The sequence below is a fragment of the Sorex fumeus genome, unplaced genomic scaffold (genome assembly GCF_029834395.1).
Source record: "Sorex fumeus unplaced genomic scaffold, SorFum_2.1 ptg000035l, whole genome shotgun sequence".
Lineage (NCBI taxonomy): Eukaryota > Metazoa > Chordata > Mammalia > Eulipotyphla > Soricidae > Sorex > Sorex fumeus.
In genome coordinates, this window is record NW_026606092.1 from 25,111,383 (window position 1) to 25,131,585 (window position 20,203).

Genomic DNA, 20,203 nt, shown 5'->3' on the forward strand with positions numbered 1-20,203 from the left:
AACGGAAAGTTCTGCTCCAGGGAAACAGAGTCTGAGGCCTAGTTGAGACTTAATGCCAAGGCTGCTCAGGGGCCTGCTTTTGGGCCTCACAATAGAATTTTGCATTCTCTGTATTATGAATTAGGAATTCATGTTTTTCAATATCCTCTGCAGCATTAGTTGTATACATTCAATATTTTTAATTTGTATCATTCTAATATAGTCTCTGTGTCTTGGCCGTTGATGGGACCAACCTCACACTGGCGGCAGCTGGTGGGTGTGACGCCTACCTACTGGAAGATGGAGGGTCTAGGTGGAGAAGGCCCAGTCCCAATCCGAGTAGGCTTGGAGACCTCAGCCCCGGGATCCGCATGCCTGGGTTTCTCTGCCAGTTCTTTCATGCATGAGGTCCATCTGGACCTGTGGAGAGTGGTCCCTGCATGGCCGTGGCTGGCTCCAGAGGTCCTCAGCTGCTGGGGCTCTGCTCAGGGAGGGGGGGAGAGAAACTCAACCCTCCCCCCTCCAAGGGTCCCCGATGAGGACATCCAGGCACTGGGGCAGGAATGCGCAAGCACCTATCCCTCCACCAGTGCACATTTCCCACCAACAATCTCCGCAGTAACTCTCCCCTTTCTCACCCTCCCCTTTCCTCCCTGGCAGATAATTTCCCCCATACTCTTTCTCTACTTTCGGACATTAGGGTTTGCAATACAGATACCAAAAGGACATGTCATTGTTTAAATATATATTTACTTACTGGTGTGGGTTTGGCATTTAGCTTCTTACTATATTCATTTTGTCCCTAACATTTGATTGTTAGGTGTTTCTAATGAGCTAGTTTGAACATAATAGGGTGCAATGTACAAAAAACTTGCTATAGCCTAACATGGACATATTTTCCTGTAATTAAACAATGAATGAAAAAAGACGGGACTACTATGAAATGAGAGTTGGAAATGATCACTCTGGACAAAAGCTTAGTGCTTAAAGAAATTAAAGTGGTATGCACGATATCCTTTCAGTAACAGTATTCCAAACACAGTGGGTAAAAGAAGGGGACAGAGAGAGAGAGAGAGAGAGAAAGAGAGAGAGAGAGAGAAGAAGGAGGAGGAGGAGGAGGAGGAAGAGGAGGAGGAGGAGGAGGAGGAGGAAGAGGAGGAGGAGGAGGAGGAGGAGAGCAGGACACGGGGACAAAGGGTCTGGGGAGGGTCAGTGGGAAGAAACTGAGACATTGGTAGCAGGAAATATGCGCTGGTGAAGGGATGGGTGTTGGAACATTATATTACTGAGAAGCAATCAAGAACAACTTAGTCACTTCAAATCTCACGAGATTCAATTAAAAATTTTTGCAAAAAAGGAAAACAAAACATAGCAATTGGCATGGCATGGTTTTGTAGTATATGTTTAAGTAACAGTGAAACAAGTATCAAAGGGAGAGTATTATTTTGTTTTATAGATTAGAAATAGTTACACCCACTGATGTCAATGTTGAGGAAAGAGATAGTCTAAATATGGGGAAAGAGCCAATGATGGTTAGAGAAAAAAGTATCTGTAACTGTGTGGCCAACTCCTTTGTCTTTTTCAGATTGATGTCCTGTTGTTAATAATAAGTATACCTTTCAACTAACATTTCATTGTAGAAGCATTAGGTCAACCTACAGGGTAGGGTTAAGAGTTAAAAATGGGATTATCTTTAAAAAATCATAAGTAATCTCTAGCAAAATAAACTAATAAACCTAAGATATGTGGGATATTCTGAAAATGACTTTATAAAGGTGATGCTTGGTCCCAATTCTTTGTGTAATGAAAATCCATTGTGGACTTCTGCAACTGATATTATTCTTTGCTGTTTAGTTTTGGTTTTTCGTTCCTGTTGTTGTCAGTAAATACAAAGTGAATTGTTGAAATCAATCAGAATAATGGAAAACAAAAATACATTGTAATAAAACAGTATTTTTTCAGAATTATGTAATTGATTGTAAATGAAGAACTTTTCACTTCACCTTTTACCCTTCCAATAACACAACCTGATGGAGTATTTTTATTTACAATAATGAAAATAATTTGGAAAGTTTTCTATTTTCTATGTGTATAAAGCAAATTAGAAGCTTTGCACAGTACTTCTTATGAGTTGTGTATATTTATTATTGATTTAGTACTGTTATTTTTTATGCATAGTTATTCTTATCTCTATGTAGTCATGAATAAAAACAAGAACCCGTCCTCTATTTTACTTGGGAGAGGTTTTCTGTGATCTTGATCTTATGTCCTCTTATTTTGTTACAGGGTCTTTTGCGAATTAAGTGACTTTACTGTTTTCTTTCTTCATATTGTTTTTTTCCTCCAATAAACATATTTAGTTGATTTTACCCAAGAAATTGCTCTAATCTAATTAATCCACTTATTTCTTCATCCTTCCCCTTGTAGAGGGGGTTATCGCTGGCTTATCTCTCATTTATTCCATGAGCATTTGCAATATAACAACTAGTTCCCAACTTTTATAGAAATGATTATTTCAGTGGTCACTGGGAATTGTTTATCAAGCACCCCACCTCTATATTGAGTATTTTTCTACCATAAGATAAACAGAGTAAGATTAATTACTACACTACATTTTATTTTATCTAATCTATAAGTTATTGGGCTCTGGAGCGATAGCACAGCGGGTAGGGCGTATTATAATTACAGTAACCAGTGACTGAAAAAAATGTTTCAAGAATATATTATTGATTCAATAAATAGTACCTTTAATTATTTACACTACATTGTGATTTTCTTCTATGCAACATGACCTTTCTTTGAATATGTACCTTCTTTATGAAACTTTTTATGTAAAGTCTCATATTAGGATGCCCTTTTATACACTTGACATTAAAATTTCTATTTTTAATTTACTCTTGTCATTTATCTCTGCCTATCACTTTGGATTTAATTAAAAATATTTTAATGCATAACAGATCTTAAGTATTGCATAGATTAGCCTCTGCATTTCTATAGTTTTTACCTTCTCATCTTTCTGTAAGATGTCTATAGCAATCTCATGATTTCCTGGGATTTAAACATTGATCACTTGATCACTTGATATCCCGTTACTCATAAATTTGCTTGAGCGGGTGCCAATAATAACTCCATTTGTACCTGTCATGTTCTAGTGTAGCCCATTGGCATCTGCACGCTACAGGAACACAAAGAGCCTCAAAGCATTTGATCCAAGTATTGACAAAGAAGTCTGACCATCTCATAGGTGGGCAGCCACGGGTTCATTAGACATCACGTGGAATCCAGTTGGTAACAGCTTTAGTCCAGCGGTCATCTTCAAATCACATTGCGTGTCCAGACCATCTGATTTTCAACGCCTTGGCAAGTGAGACAGCGTCCCTGACTCTTGATCATCTACAGAGGTCGGAACTCTGGATTTCTTCTCTCACTTGAGTGAAGTGTGATACTCCAAGCATAGCTCATTGGATTCCTCTTTGAGTGACCCAAATAGCGTTCTCATTCTGTTTTGATAGGGCCCAGGTCTCTGAGGCATATGTTAGTGCAAGAAGAATGGTGGAGTCGAAGAGATGTGCCCGAAGCCATAGGTTCTTCATCCTCTTAGCTATTTCTTTGACACTCTTCAAGGTGTTCCACGTTGCTCCCTTCCTCCTGTGCAGCTCAGGTGCCAGGACATTCATCATGTTGAGTTCTTGATCTAGGTGCACATAGCTGCAGCATTCAGAGATATTCATTCCATTCAGAGCTAATGGAACGTCAGGAACAAGTCTGTTTCTCATGAACATGGTCTTCGTGAGATTCAGCTGCAGTCCAACATTTCCACACTCACAGTCAGCCAGGATTTGTGCTGCTTGGCTAATGTTTGGTGTTATTAGAATGATGTCATCAGCAAAGCAAAGGTGGTATAGTTGCCGAACATATATCTTCATTCCCTTCCTTACCATTCATTCCAGTCATCCCATGATGTTCTAGAAGGTGGCACTGAAGAGTTTTGGTGAAATGGTATCATCCTGCCGAACACCTCTCTTTACATTGATGATCACTTCCTTGTAGAATGGTGAGATCCTGGTGAATGAATTACATTGGTGAATCCGTAATACAGCTCATGGAGGATCCTGATGTGTTGAGTTTGAACGCCCTGTTTGGCTAGGGCTTCGATGACTGCTTCAGTCTCAACAGAATCAAAGTCCTTCTTTACACTGATGAACATTAGAAAGAGTGGCATCTTGAAATCCCAAGAATCCACAATGTGCTTGGTCACTGTGTGGATATATTTGATTGTTCTGAATCCTTTTCAGAACCCAGCTTGCTCACATGGTTGTCCTTCATCTACTGTTTTTCCAATCCAGTTTAGGATGACACAAGTGAACAGCTTGTAGAAGACTGACAAAAGTCAGATCAGTGATAGTTGCCAATGTCATGTAGAACAGTCATGCTAGTTTTCTATTGGGACAGAACCTTGTATTCAGACAGGTAGCACGTGAAGAGCCGAGTCAGTGAATTGATGAGTACTGACAGCAGACTTTTCAGGTGTTCAGGTCTGACCTTGTCTGGGCAAAGTGATGTTCACTTCTTTACTAACGAAATTGTATGTTGGATTTGGGGAGGTTGAATGTTGGGAATGATAAATCCTACCTGCGGAATTAGGTATGTGGGCATTTGGGCATTGATATTAAAGATATCTGAGTCTGAGTAGAAGTCATGGATAATCTTCTCCATTGCCCTTCTGGATGATGTGATAGATCCATCAGGATGTTGGAGAGCAGTCATCTTGGTCTTGTAGTTGACGAAGGAAGGCCAGCTTTGCAAATGCTTTTCCCAGCTTCTACGCATCAGCCAGCACTCCTGCTCTTCTTTCTTTGATGTATTCCTTTATCATTTCTCTGAACTGCTTTTCAAGCTCGGAAGTTAGCTGTGGTTGCCTGAGGCTTCCGCCAAGCCACTTGGTGAACTTTCTTGAGTTTCCGAAGACCGACATCTTGTGGCTTTCTCTCTCTCGGTGTTCCTCACACAATCATAGAGGTGCTGAGAACCAGTGGATTATATTCCTCATTGATATTGTCAATGACGGCATCTTCCCATGTTGCTACAATAATGCCAAAGAGCTCCCAGTTGGTGGTCGTTCTGGGTGTTCTCTTCTTAAACTTTGCAGCCTTATCTCCCCACTCCCTGAAGTAGAATGTTGCACATAGGAGATGCTGGTCCAATCCCATTTGGAATTTTGGGACAACAGAGACTTCGGTCAGACAAAACTTTCAATTGAATATGATGTGGTAAATTTTGTTGTGGAACTGTCCACCGGGAGACTCCCATGCCCAACACTTAAATTCAGCCTTCTTGAACTGTGAGTTACCATGGAGTTACCATGGATAGTTTCGGTCGACATGATGAACTCAGAGAGTCTCTCACCCTGTTCATTCCATTCTAGGCCATGGTTGCCAATGTGGAGTTCTTTGGGAAATCTTTTCAGTCCTATCTTGGCATTAAAATCACTGATAATGAACTGTAAAAGGTGTGGTTTTCTTTATAGAACTTCCCCAGCAACATGTAGAATTTCTCAATTTCTTCTTCATCGTAGTTGGTTGTTGGTGCATAGATGACGAAAGTAGAAACTGCCATCAGTAAGCCACATCTATTCAAGCGTAAGCTTCTGATTTGGGTTGTTAAGCATTCGAATGAATCAATGCTTACGGCCAAGTTTGTGTTGACAAGGGCATCAATACCAGCAATGCCTCTTTTTTCACATGTTCTGAGGAGCAGTTCTTCTCCAGTGTCAAAAGAGGCATGATGTGGTTGATGCCTTCTCATCTCTGTCAGATCAATGATGTTGTACTTGATCTGCAATTGCACCATCAGGTTCTCAATGGATGCTTCTTATTCCAGTGTATACGTGTGTCGAAAGTACAGACAGTCATTTTACTTCTTCGTTTTGGCAGCCTAGTTCGGCCCTGAGATTTTATCAGCGTCTCCTTGCTCATCCTTCTTAACATTGCCATATTGGGGGCTCTTTCAGGGTCAGGGAAATGATACCCATTGTGTTTACTACTTTTGGCATATTGAATTAGCTGTGGGTAGCTTGCCAGGCTCTACTGTGCGGGCGGGATATTCTCCGTAGCTTGATGGACTCTCTGAGAGAGATAGAGGCTTTTAGGGTAGCCGCTAATTGCCCTTATAGGTATTCCCATGGTTCACACCATATATTAATCCCATCAAATATGGTGCAGTAATCTTGGAAGATGGGCATTAAGTGTCTTATGATGTGTGGCGTAGCCACAAAAAGTGGCCCAGAGCGTGGCAGCGACTGGGTAGTGGAGATAGTTGAGGTATTGGAGGTTGGCCAATGAGGTATTTATCTGGCACCAGCAGAGTGGGGCTTCTGGATGTGATCTCTGGTTTGCTGGAGATTGGTGGAAGCAGGCAGAGATCTCTGATTCCGGGTCCTATTGAGCCTGGTGTCGAAGGTCACAAAGTTTTATTTACCTGGTTCTGTGGGGCTTCACTCATGTGTGAAGCTTGGCCAGAGGGTCCGGAAAGCAGCCTGGAGCATGGCGGCGGCTGGGTAGTGGAGGTAGTGTCTTTTACATGTTTAAACAATATTTTTCAAAAAATATAGTCTTTGGCACTGATACTTCATGATTCATACCCCCAATTTTTAATACTGTGCTTAACATACCAAATATCTCTTGGCTACCAAAAGTTTCTTAATTATATATTATTGTAGGATGCAGATTTAGTTCTCTGAATATTTGAATTTCAAACAAAACTGTCTTTGATACTTGAAGTTATCAATTTCCTAGCTCTTACTGATTTATTTTTCTAAAATTTCTTTCACAACATTCATTTCAACACATTTATTATTCCCTAAACTTAATCCCATATTATTCCTCACTGGTTTCTGTATGGTCTATTAAGTTTTGTGTGGTATATTATGTTTTGTTCACAATTATTCACTTTAATCAATTCTATATACTGACTTGAAATCTTCTTACTTAACAGATTAAACCTGAACAGATATTTCCTAAAAATAATCAGGTGGTTTTGCACTGGCTGTAAAATTGAGACATTTGTCTAATTAGGAGGAAGCAATATTGAGACCAAAAACTGCTTCACTATTGGTTGTGAAGCAAAGTTCTGTCTCAATATTGGCTCTGTGAAAATCACTCATAAAACATTTTGGTTACTGGATATATAGTTCCAATGAAATTTTATATATTTAGGAAAATAATATTTAACATAAAAATGTTTCATGTACAAAATATAATTTAAAAATTTATTCAGAAATCAAAGAAAGACAAAATAAAGGAGAGCTTCTTATTCTGACACACTACTGTTGTATTGAAGGAATAGTTTTTAAGCTATTAAAATTGCTTTCTTTTGTGAGCTGGTGAAATAGTATAGCTGGTAAGGCAATTTCCCTACATGTGATTAACACAGATTGGATTAGCAAACCACATATGGTACTCTAGCCCTGCAAGTGAGATTCCTGAGTATAGAATCACATGTGTTTCCTCCAAAAAAAATTGTTCTCTTTTTATTTGTTTTTGTGTTTTAATCGCTTTTTGTGGAATATATTTGAATGTTAAAATTATATACATAAGGTAGCTGACCATAAAATTAGGTTTTTGCTTCCTTGTCTAGTATTCCCTGTCAAGCTACAAAATCTTATAACATACCAGTGAAACTTGTTTTCAACCATATAGATATTTATGATTATTGCTTCTTAAAAATTATCTGTTATAATATTCTCTTATTTATTTTACCTTATTCTAAATTTGTTAATATTAGAATAATGTTGCTTCTAATCACTTCACAAGGTAAGGGATTTGTCGCCTGTATTCAATAGCTATATAAGCCAATAAAACTCAAATATTTACTAAATTGAATTAATGCAAAACTCTTTGCAAAATAAACAAGTTTGATGAATTAAAGATTAGTTTAAAAATCAAAAGAAATATGTCAAAGATTAGTATTCATAAAGGTATTATAAATTATTGAGTAAATTTATTAATTTATTTTCAAATATTCTTTTTTCTTCAAAAGTATTACAATATTTTTTTATGTGGAAGTACTGCTATTTATTCAGCCACTGATTAGCTGATTAAATTGGGCATGAACTCCATCTTACTTTTTTTCATAATTTTATTTATCTATTATTTTTTCTTCTTATATTTATTTATTGAATCACTGTGGGAATAGTTACTAAGCTTTCAGGTTTAAGTCTCAATCACACAATGATCAAACAATTCTCCCTTCACCTATACTCATTTTTCACCACCAAGAACCCCAATATACCCCCCCTCCCAATCCTCCCAATGCCTGTGAGGTAGATGATTTCCAATTAACTATTCTCTACTTTGATTGCATCCATTATTTTGACACAATATGCACCATTATTGTTTAGAATTTATGCCCCAACAATCAGAATTGCTGAAAAGGCATTGCGAAATACTTTGCTTTCTATAGCTGGTTATGAGAACCATATAATCCCGCATGGCCACAATAGCAGCCTCACAATTTTGGATTTCTGCAAAGAGCCAGATAATTACAAGATTGATTTCTGTGCCTCTGGAGTTATGGCTGTGCTGGAGAGCCGCTCATGGGGGGCAACTCATGACCTCAGTAAGGTGCGAAGGATGAGCCGGTACCACCCCCCTTCCCATGAGACTGCAGTTGCCCCATCAACACCGGCTCATACCTGGCTTTCTTACGAGCTCTAAGGCGGCAGCCACCTTGCTGCTGGAGGGGTGGGGGGGGAGGTAGAAGGGAGCAACAGCCTTTCCCTCCCAGGGAGGGATGGTGCCATGGTTTAATGCATGGTCCATTCACTTTTCTGCCGCAAGCTGCCAGGCTCTGGATTAAGTCCTTTTGCCTCTGGAGCCATGGCCCTGCTGAACCTGCTTGTGGGGGGGCAACTCGTGACCTCGGTAGGGCATGAAGGACCAGCCAGTATCGCCCCACTTCCCATGAGACTACAGTTGCCTCATCAGCGCCAGCTCATACCTGGCTTTCCAATAAGCTCTGAGGCAGAAGCCACCTTGCTATCACAGGGGAAAAAAGCAGAAAGGAACAACACCTTTCCCTCCCGGAGAGGCATGACGCCGTAGTTTAACGAATGGTCCATTCACTTTTCTGCCACAAGCTGCCGGGCTCTGGATTTTAAGTCCTTTTGCCTCTGGATCCATGGCCATGCCGGAAAGCTGCTCTTGGGGGGCAACTCGTGACCTCAGTAGGTCATGAAGGACGAGCCAGTACTGTCTCCCTTCCTATGAGACTGAAGTTGCCCTGTCACCACCAGCTCATACCTGGCTTTCCAAGAAGCTTTGAGGTGGCAGCCACGTTGTATGCAGTCCAGATGCATTTCTGTCAAAAGCTGCTGGGTTTCGAGATTTGTTTCTGAGTCTCTGGGATCATGGCTGTTAATTAGCTTGATCAGAAGCCAGAGAGCCGTTTGTAGGCAGCGACTCGGGGTCTCGCTGGTATGGGAAGGAAAGGGCTGGTTCCACCACGATCTGATGAGGCCCTGCGTCTCGTCACTGCAGGGCCAAACCTGACTGTCCAGTAGCCTCTGGAGGATGGTAGTCACCTGGCCGCCAAGGGGAACAGGCCAAGGCATGAAACCTATTCCCACCTGGAGTGGCCTAGCGCCAGTAACCTACTACAGGAACAGGATGGATTTCTGCCAAATGCCTTTGGGTTCCAAGATTCGTTTCTGAGTCTCTGAGATCATGTCCATTAAGTAGTTCAATCAGGAACCAAAGAGGCCTTGCCTCCAATTATATAGCTGAGCCGAAGGTGGTTTGTGGGTATGTTTCCCACATACGTAACTTTTGGCTGTTTACTTTCTTGGTAAACTTTGCCCCAAGTTTTTGGGGTCTGGCCAAAGTCATAGCAGCAATTTTTGGGTATCTCAAAGCCTGACGGTGCCATCAGGCTGCTGATGCACTCACCTCACAGGTACAAACTGAGCTGCTGGCGGCACCATACCCCCAAAAGTATTACAATATTAACTACCAGTCACATCCTAAAAAATAAAATTATACTGCTATAACATAGAATGTCTTGTATTAAGAATAAGAATGTCAGCAATTTTCAAAACAGTACATTTTTTTTTGTGAAACACCATGAGGTACAGTTGTAGATCCACAGATTTTTGTGCTTGGGTCTCGACTATACAATGATCAAACACCCATCCCTCCACCAGTGCCCATTTCCACCACCATGGATAATATCGCTCCCACCCCCATCCCCCCATCCCACCCTGCCTCCGTGGCAGGGAATTCCCTTTTGTTCTCTCTCTACTTTTGGGTGTTGTGGTCTGCAAAAGAGGCATTGAGTGGCAAACATGTTCAGTCCATAGTCTACTTTCAACATTCATCTTCCCTTCTGGGAGGATCCTCCAAACACCCTTTATTTGGTGCTCCCTTCTCTATCTGAGCTGTCCTTTCCCATAGAACACCCGGCTGGCCTCTAACCTATGGAGTAATCCTTCTGGTGCTCAGCTATTCTTGGGTATTAATCTCATATGTTGTTACTTTATATCCCCCAGATGAGTGCAATCTTTTTATGTCTATCCCTTTCTTTCTGACTCATTTCGCTTAGCATGATACTTTTCATGTTGTACCACTTGTATGTAAATTTCATGATTTCATCTTCTCTAACAGCTACATAGTACTCCATTGTGTAGATATACAAAAGTTTCTTTAACCAGTCATCTTTTCTTGGGCACTCAGGTTTCTTTCAGTTTCTGGCTATTGTAAAGAGTGCTGCAATGAACAAACAAGTGCAGATGTCCCTTCGACTATACATTTTTGCCTCTCTGGGATATATTCCCAGGAGTGGTATTGCTGGGTCAAATAGGAGATCAATTTCTAATTTTTTGAGAATCATCCATACTGTTTTCCAAAAGGGCTGAACCAGTCGGCATTCCCACCAACAGTGAAGGAGTGTCCCTTTCTCGCCACATCCACGCCAGCATCGGTTGCTTTAGTTCTTTTGAATGTGGGCCAGTCTCTGAGGTGTGAGATGGTATCTCATTGTTGTTTTGATCTGCATCTCCCTGATGATTTATGATGTAGAGCATTTTCTCATGTGCTTTATTGCCATTCAGATTTCTTCTTTGAGAAAGTTTCTGTTCATTTCATTGCCCCATTTTTGGATGGGGTTGGATGTTTTCTTCCTGTGGAGTTTAACCAGTATTTTGTATATCCTTGATATCAACCCCTTGTCAGATGTGTATTCAGCTAATATCCTTTCCCATTATGTTGACTGTTTTTGTATTTTGGTTACTCTTTCTTTTGAGGTGCAGAAGCTTCTTAGTTTAAGATAGTCCCATTTATCTATCTCTGTTTTCACTTGCTCGGCCAGGGGCGTGGCATCTTTGAAAATACCATTAGCCTCAATGTCATGGAGGGTTTTGCCAACTTTGTCTTCAATGTACCTTATGGTTTCTGGTCTGATGTTGAGGTCTTTAATCCATTTTGATCTTACTTTTGTACACGGTGTTAGGCAGAGTTCTGAGCCCATTTTTTTTGCATGTAGCCATTCAGTGATGCCAGCCGAATTTGTTAAAGAGTCTTTCCTTACTCTACTTCACATTTCTTGCACCTTTATCAAAGATTAGACGATCATATGATTGAGGGGAGATGTCAGTGTATTCAACCCTGTTCCATTGGTCTGCAGTTCTGCCTTTGTTCCAGTACCATGCTGTTTTAATTATTACTGTTTTGTAGTAGAGCTTGAAGTTAGGGAGGTTGATTCCTCCCATTTTCTTTTTCTCAAGAATTGCTTTAGCTATTCGTGGGGGCTTATTGTTCCATATAAATTTCAGGAGTGTTTGCTCCATTTCTTTGAAGAATGTCCTGGGTATGCTTATAGGGATTGCATTGAATTTATACAGTGCTTTTGGTAGTGTTACCATTTTGACAATGTTAAGTCTCCTGACCCATGAGCAGGGGATATATTTCCATTTCCTCAAGTCCTCTTTTATTTCCTGAAGTAGCGTTTTGTAGTTTTCTTTGTAGAGGTCCTTTACTTCCTTAGTTAAGGTGATTCCTAGGTACTTGATTTTCTGGGGCACAATTGTGAATGGGATTGTTTTTTTCATGTCACTTTCTTCTCTCTCACTGTGTATAGGAAAGCCATGGACTTTTGGGGCATTTTATTTTTTTAATAGTCAATTCATTGAACATTCAAAGAGATGTTTTAAAAGACATATATTTTCTTTGGGAAAGAAACACATTTTAAGAGATTTCTAAGAATTTTGGGGGGTTTTATGACTTTGAATTTATTATAAATTTTAGTTAAAGTGCATCTTACAAAGTAAAATAAGTAGAAATAATCTCTAAAATATCTGAATTTGTGTGTATGTGACATCTCTTATGATACCAATCATGCTGACATTTTTCTTCTTGCTTTTTGGAGATGCCGCATCTGCTGGTGCTCAGAGGCTACTACTTGGTCAATGCTTGGGGACCATGAGTCACCAAGAAATGAACACAGGTCTCCAGCTAAAGAAGGATGTGCTTAGCACCTTGGGCTATTACTCACTCCCCTCAATATGCTTACTCTTCTGTTTTATTTTTGTTTCCTGTTTGATTTTTTTGGCAATTATTATTCTCTTCACTCAAAGGAAAAGCTAAAATCTCCACTACAGTATCGCATTGACAGTTTTTAAGCTGACACTATAAATATGTTTAAAATATAATGCAGAAATTCACTTCATAATATAATCTTACTATATATAGTATGCATAAAGGTTATGGGTTGTTTTGGGTTGTTCTCTTTTTCTTTTTTGTCTTTGGGCCTGTAAAGAAGGGCTCTGAGGCTCAAACCCACTCTTGGCAATACTTAGCCAGTTGGATGAGTGGTTTAATGCTGCAGCCCCAGAGCATAGCACTATTTAGGTCTTTGGCATTGGACACTAACAAAGTCACACCACCAGTACTCAATCATCATCCCCTACGGCCATACCAAGCAATGTAGAAATTGAACCAGGTCAGACTCATGCCTTTCACTATTTGCTCATACTGTCTTCCCCATATTATCTCTCCAGCCCTTAGAGTAAGTTTTAAAATAATCATCAAATTATTTTTTTTATATTTTAGGAGCGTTTTACTATTAATGTTAACTTTTAATCTTTAGATGTTTGATGTCCACAATTTCTATGATATATTAATTATTTATTATGTTAATAATCTAATTTCCGTTATATCAGATTACTTATGTACAAATTTGGGAACTTAAGTGAGGATATCTCAATAAGTGCTTGTTGAAGATGTTATATTGAGAGACTATGTTAGAATATTTTTCAATATATACCTAATAAAAATCAACATCCTATAAGTTTATTTGCTAAGGTCTTTTTACTTTGGATTGTTAGCCCCCAAATTCTCATAATTAGAAATTTAATTAAATGAATTATCCTGGTGCTCCTTATTATCTACATATATGTAAGAATTCAATAAAACAAAATATAGGGAACTTTGTTTAAGCATTTTATTTAAGCTTTAAATGAGACATGCAAATCAGTGGGAAGAAGTAGGTTATCAGCGTATATATATGTTTGCTACATTATATTTATTTATTCATATCTCTGGTAATAATATGTGTTAAAGTAATTAGTAATTTAAGTAAGATTTATTTAATCTTTTCTAGGCAGTATTTAGTTCAGTGTTAAAAAATAGATCTTGTTGCTCTTGTGACTCTAAAAGATTAATAGTAATTTCTAGCTGAGTTTTATGGAACAACTTAAGGTCATTCTGGAGTCAATGGTTAAGAATGTCATGATAGATTAGTGATGTTGAATAGGAGAAAGGAAGTTGCATCTTGATTTACCAAACAAAAACTGGAAATTACTTTATCATTATTGAATTATTTATTCTATTATGTTTCTATTATACTTGCAGATGACCTTATACAATTTAATTCTTAAGTATAGCATGTCATCTTTTAGACTATGGTTATATGTTACACATTGATCTTGTATTGCTTGCTTGACTATAAATTATTAGTGAACATGAGGATATTTCAAGGCTTTCTTATTTCCTAAAGTCCATGAGAAAATATAACACAGAGAATAATCTCAATATGGAATTTTTGAGTCACCTCCTGTGGTTCTCAGGGTACACTCCTGGCTCTGCACTCAGGAATCACTCCTTGCGGTGCACAGGGGACGTTATGGAATGTCAAGGATTGTACCCATTCACCTGAGAGCAAAGCAAGTCCTCTACTCATTGTGTTATTTCTCTGTCCCCAAGACTCTTTATAATGGACCTGCAGAAACTATTAGATTTCATGCTAGAAAGATAGTGCAGGGGCTCAAGTGTTTGCATTGAATACAGCTGACCCTAATTTAATCCATAGGTCCCACTGTCCTCCAAGTACTAAAGGAAGCAACCCCCAAGCTCAGAGCAGAAAAAAAATACAGGTGTAGCTGGGTATCACTGTATCACTGTCATCCTGTTGTTCATTGATTTCCTCGAGCAGTCACCAGTAACATTTCCTTCGTCCTAGCCCTGAGATTTTAGAAAGTAACACATTCGAGGCTCTTTTAGGGTCAGGAGAATGAGACCCATTATTGTTACTGGTTTTTGGAATATTGAATATGCCACGGGGAATTTGCCAAACTCTGCAGTGCAGGCAGGATACTTTCAGTCACCTGCCAGGTTCTCCAGAATAAAAACTAGATGATAATATGTCATGCAGGAGCAAATACGGCTGCGCACTTCCAGGAGCTGGATTTTATAGTCTCTGGGTCTTGGCCGTTGATGGGATTACATGGCACCGGGGGTGGGGGGGCAGTTGGTGGGTGTAACGCCTACATACTGGAAGATGGGGGATCTGGGTGGAGGAGGCCTAGTCCCGATCCAAGCAGGCTTGGAGATCTAAGCACTGGGTCCTGCACACTTGGGTAGCTCTGCCAGTTCCTTCATGTGTGAGGCTTGTCGGAATGTGTGGAGAGTGGTCTTAAGCATGGCAGTGGCTGTAGCTGGGTGTGGCACCAAAACAAAACAAAAAGCTATTAGACATTAGACTACATGATATAAGGATTGATTGATTACTGAGCTAGTGTTTTTTAAGAAGTTATAAATAAATGTGGTAGGAAAAAATAGAATTGCATATTGGAATCAATAAAAATTCAATTAAATATCCATGACAATATTTGCAAGTTTGCAAGTCTTTCTGGTCAATTAAGTCATGTTGAGCTGGAATGATTCCTGAGTGCACAGACATTCCTGAGTAGCACAGCCTTTTGGTGTGGTAAAACACAGACACACACATATTTTCTTTATATATACAAATAAATTACTAATGATTAATTTTGAATATTAAAATGTGTTTAGAGAATCGTCTATACTGTTTTCCAAAAGGGTTGGACCAGTCGGCATTCCCACCAGCAGTGAAGGAAAGTCCCTTTCTCACCACATCCACGACAGCATCAGTTGCTTATGTTCTTTTTGATGTGGGCCAGTCACTGTGGTGTGAAATGATATCTCATTGTTGTTTTGATCTGCATCTCCCTGATGATTAGTGATGTAGAGCATTTTCTCATGTGCCTTTTAGCCATGCGGATTTCTTCTTTGCGAAAGTTTCTGTTCATTTCCTTGCCCCATTTTTTGATGGTATTGGGTGTTTCCTTCTTGTGGAGTTCAACCAGTATTTTGTATATCCTTCATATCAACCCCTTGTTGGATGTGTATTTGGAGAATATCCTTTCCCATTCTGTAGACTGTCTTTGTATTTGGTCACTGTTTCCTTTAAGGTGCAGAAGCTTCTTAGTTTAAGATAATCTTATTTGTCTACCTCTGTTTTCACTTGTTTGGCCAGTGGCGTGACATCTTTGAAGATATCATTAGCTTCAGTATCATGGAGGATTTTGCCAACTTTGTCTTTAGTGAACTTTATGGATTCCAGTCTGATGTTGAGGTCATAAATCCATTTTGATCTGACTTTTGTGCTTGGCGTTAGACAGAGATATGAGCCCACTTTTTTGCATATAGCTGTCCAGTTTTGCCAGCACAATTTGTTAAAGAGGCTTTCCCTGCTCCATTTCACTTTTCTTGCTCCCTTATCGAAGATTAAATGATCATATGCTTCAGAGGAGATGTCAGTGTATTCAACTCTGTTCCATTGGTCTGCAGCTCTGCCTTTGTTCCAGTACCATGCTGATTTTATTATTACTGCTTTGTAGTAGAGCTTGATGTTGGGAAGGTTGATTCCTCCTATTTCCTTTTTCCCAAGAATTGCTTTAGCTGTTCGTGGGGGCTTATTGTTCCATATAAATTTCAGGAGTGTTTGCTCCATTTCTTTGAAAAATGTCATGAGTGTCCTTATAGAGATTGCATTGGATTTGTACAGTGCTTTGGGAAGTATTGCCATTTTGATAATGTTAATTCTCCCCATCCATGAGCAGGGGATATTTTTCCTTTTCCTCGTGTCCTCTTTTATTTCCTGAAGTAGCATTTTGTAGTTTTCTTTGTACAGGTCCTTTACTTCCTTAGTTAAGGTGATTCCTAGGTACTTGATTTTCTGGGGCACAATTGTGAATGGGATTATTTTCTTCATGTCACTTTTTTCTCTTTCAATATTTGCATATAGGAAAGCCATGGATTTTTGGGTATTGATTTTATAGCCTGCCATTTTACTTTACAAGTCTATTGTTTCTAGGAGTTTCTTGGTAGAGGCTTTAGGGTTCTCTAAGTATAGTATCATATCATCTGCGAATAGTGAGAGCTTGATTTCTTCCTTCCCTACCTGGATGCCCTTAATATCTTTTTCTTGCCTAATAACTATTGCAAGTACTTCCAGTACTATATTGAACAGTAGTGGAGAGAGTGGGCAGCCTTGTCTCGTCCCTGGTCTTAGGGGGAAGGTACTCAGTTTTTCCCCATTGAGAATGATGTTTGCTGTAGGTTTGTGGTAGATGGCTTTAACTATATTGAGGAAAGTCCCCTCTATCCCCATTTTGGAGAGGGTTTTCATCATAAATGGGTGCTGGATTTTGTCAAATGCTTTCTCTGCATCTATTGATATGATCATATGATTTTTATCTTTTCTTTTATTGATATGATGGATTATGTTGATTGATTTCCGAATTAGAATTTGATCTCCCATTTGACCCAGCAATACCACTCCTGGGAATATATCCCAGAGAGGAAAAAAAGTATAGTCCAAGTGACATCTGCACCTGTTTGTTCATTGCAGCACTGATTACAATAGCCAGAATCTGGAAAAAACCTGAGTGCTCAAGAACAGATGGCTAGTTAAAGAAACTTTGGTACATTTACACAATGGAGTACTATGTAGCTGTTAGAAAAGATGAAGTTATGAAATTTACATACAAGTGGTACTACATGGAAAGTATCATGTTAAGCCAAATGAGTCAGAAAGAGCGGGATAGACACAGAAAAATTGCAGTCATCTGGGGAACATAAAGCAACAAAATGGGAGAGTAACACCCAGAAGTGGCTGAGATTAATGCCACGAATTTTGCTCCATGACTTGGAGGCCAGGCACACATGCTAGGGGAAAAGGAAGGTCAGAAAGAGAAGAGAGCACCAGATAAAGGTATTGGGAGGATCCTTCCAGGGTGGAAGAAGCATGCTAAAAGTAGACTATAGACCAAACATGATTGCCACTCAATGCCTCTCTTGCAAACCACAGGACCCAAAATGAGAGAGAGGGAATGCCCTGCCACAGAGGCAGGGTGGGGCGGGGGGATGGGGGGGTGGGAGGGATGCTGGTACCAGTGGTGCTGGAAGATGGGCACTGGTGGAGGGATAGGTACTTGATCATTGTATAACTGAAACCCAAGCACAAAAATTTGTAAGTTTATAACTGTACCTCATGGTGTTTCACTAATAAAAAAAATGAAAATAAATAAATAAAATGTGTTTTGTGCTTTGGTGATGAGAAGCTAGTTCCAGTGACAGAGCAATGCCTAGCATGTGTGAGACTCTGAGTTTCATCCCTAATACCTCACATCACCCAAACACTAGTATATATATCCTTATTGGTCCCATGCATTGACACACCTTGATACAACACCAAAGGACCCTAACGCTGTATCATCAGTCCTAGACTTCTTAGTTATCATCAACAAGACTGGACTCTATATTAAAATAAATAAAATTATATGCATTTATATTGAACATTTAAGATTAAATAAGAAAACACATACTGATTCACTGACATAGAGAATCTAACATTTTCTTTTTTTTTTTTTAATTCCATTTATTGGGGCTGGAGTGATAACACAGCGGGTAGGGTGTTTGCCTTGCACGCGACATGCAGGTTCGATTCCCAGCATCCCATATGGTCCCCTGAGCACAGCCAGGAGTAATTCCTGCGTGCAGGAGCCAGGAGTAACCCCTGTTCATCACTGGGTGTGACCCAAAAAGCAAATAAATAAATAAATAAATAGAATTCCATTTATTTTATGTGAGAATAACATATATTGGCAAATAGTAAATAACTATTATTTTTCTTTAGGCATCATTTTCTTTACACTGTATCATAATTTCATATCGCCCGGTAAGATTGCAAATTGGAATAAAAATGCCAGAAGGAGAGAAAAAAAGCATTTGTACCGAATAAAATTACTTATAGAAAATAACCGTTTTGTCTGTGCTTTTCACTGTTACTTTAAAAAAAAAGATTTTTTTTTACAAAAAAAAAGAACCATGATTTTTTTTCTTTTCAAAATCCATATTAAGAAAACTAGTTTTTTTTTTATTCTTTCCCTTGGTTTGGGGATACATGCATTGGTGCTCCATTCTTACTTCTGGATCTCTGCTTAGGGATCACTCCTGATAGGGCTAGTGAGACCATATAGGGAGCCAGGGAATGTGTCAAAGACAAACTCCCTACAAGCTGTACCTTTTCTCCGACTTCATAAACTTAGTTCTATGAAATTTTAACTAATAGTGCTTAATACTTTTGCATTGTTAGGAAATCTTTTCTATGGAGTTGGGTTTTTAGAGTAAAAATGCAAAGAACATAGCATATATTTAAGTATAGTGTTAATGAAAAACAATGATATTCAACTAAATTTAGGCTCCTAAGTATAATATTTATATGGATATAATTGAAATGTACTATTCCAAATGTATATAAATTGAATTAGATATTAATCCTAGAATTTTAATTGGGTAAGTCAATAATATAAATTTTTTTAAAAATGTGTGAATATTTGGTTACTAATCATTTTTGACAGTCACAATTATGTAAAAGCTATCATGAAATAAAATGTGAAGCAAAAAAATAGATTTATTGATATTAGCAAATGGTACTGTCTGTGACTGAAGATAATGTGAATACTCATTATTTCAGTGATTTAATTACAAAAATCAATTGCACACTGTGTCTGTTTTCTAAAGGGAGATGCATCAACAAAGCATGGATGTGTGATGGAGATATTGACTGCGAAGATCAATCAGATGAAGATGACTGTGACAGTTTCTTGTGTGGCCCACCCAAATATCCTTGTGCTAATGACACTTCAGTCTGCCTGCAGCCTGAAAAACTCTGCAATGGGAGAAGGGATTGTCCTGATGGATCTGATGAAGGAGATCTCTGCGGTATTGCATGTTTCACTGCATTTGTTTCTCTAAAGCTAGTAAATTTTGGATTAATTGCTAATACTTTCCACATATGCACATGTCTTTCCCATTTATTCCTTTTAAGTAGTACTAAATAGTACTAAATAGTACTCAATTTTATATAATTTTCTCTGAAGTTTTTAGTCCCCATAAACTAGATTTATTTCAAGTGGTTTGTCTAGTTAAAGTGATGAATTTAATCTGTTAGCTTTGAAACTTTGAAATCACTTTTGCCAAGACATTCTTATGCCAACACTCACAAACAAAAAAAATTACATTTCTTTTTCTGGGGGGATATCAGATATTTAGGAAAGAGATTTTTTAAAATAAGTTTTCTAGATAGTATGGAAGGTGACATCAATAGAGTAATGAAGAGTTTATAGGATGATAGGAGCAATAATGAGATGACTTGAGGCTGTGAGAGAATGACTTTGGGAAATGATGGAGCTGCCTGATTGAGAGTTGGAAAGACAACTGCCGTTATGTCTAAAGTTCCTTTCTCCATCTGAATCAAGCTCTTAGAGAATACTAAGTGATAACAAAAGACTTATTCTTTCTTTTTTAAAACGTAACATCATTAATTCCACAGAGACCTGACTCTATAAAATGTCCTTGAAACTGTCTTTATT

The 20,203-nt window shown here is 38.8% G+C and overlaps 1 protein-coding gene across 1 annotated transcript in view; it reads left to right on the plus strand.

Annotated features, from left to right (window-relative positions):
* Window positions 1-20,203, plus strand: part of LRP1B (LDL receptor related protein 1B) — a 1,985,988-nt gene that overhangs the window by 1,238,004 nt on the left and 727,781 nt on the right. The window contains exon 22 of the mRNA XM_056117551.1: window positions 19,353-19,553. Coding sequence (XP_055973526.1) covers window positions 19,353-19,553 — 201 coding nt within the window. The remainder of the gene's footprint in view (window positions 1-19,352; window positions 19,554-20,203) is intronic.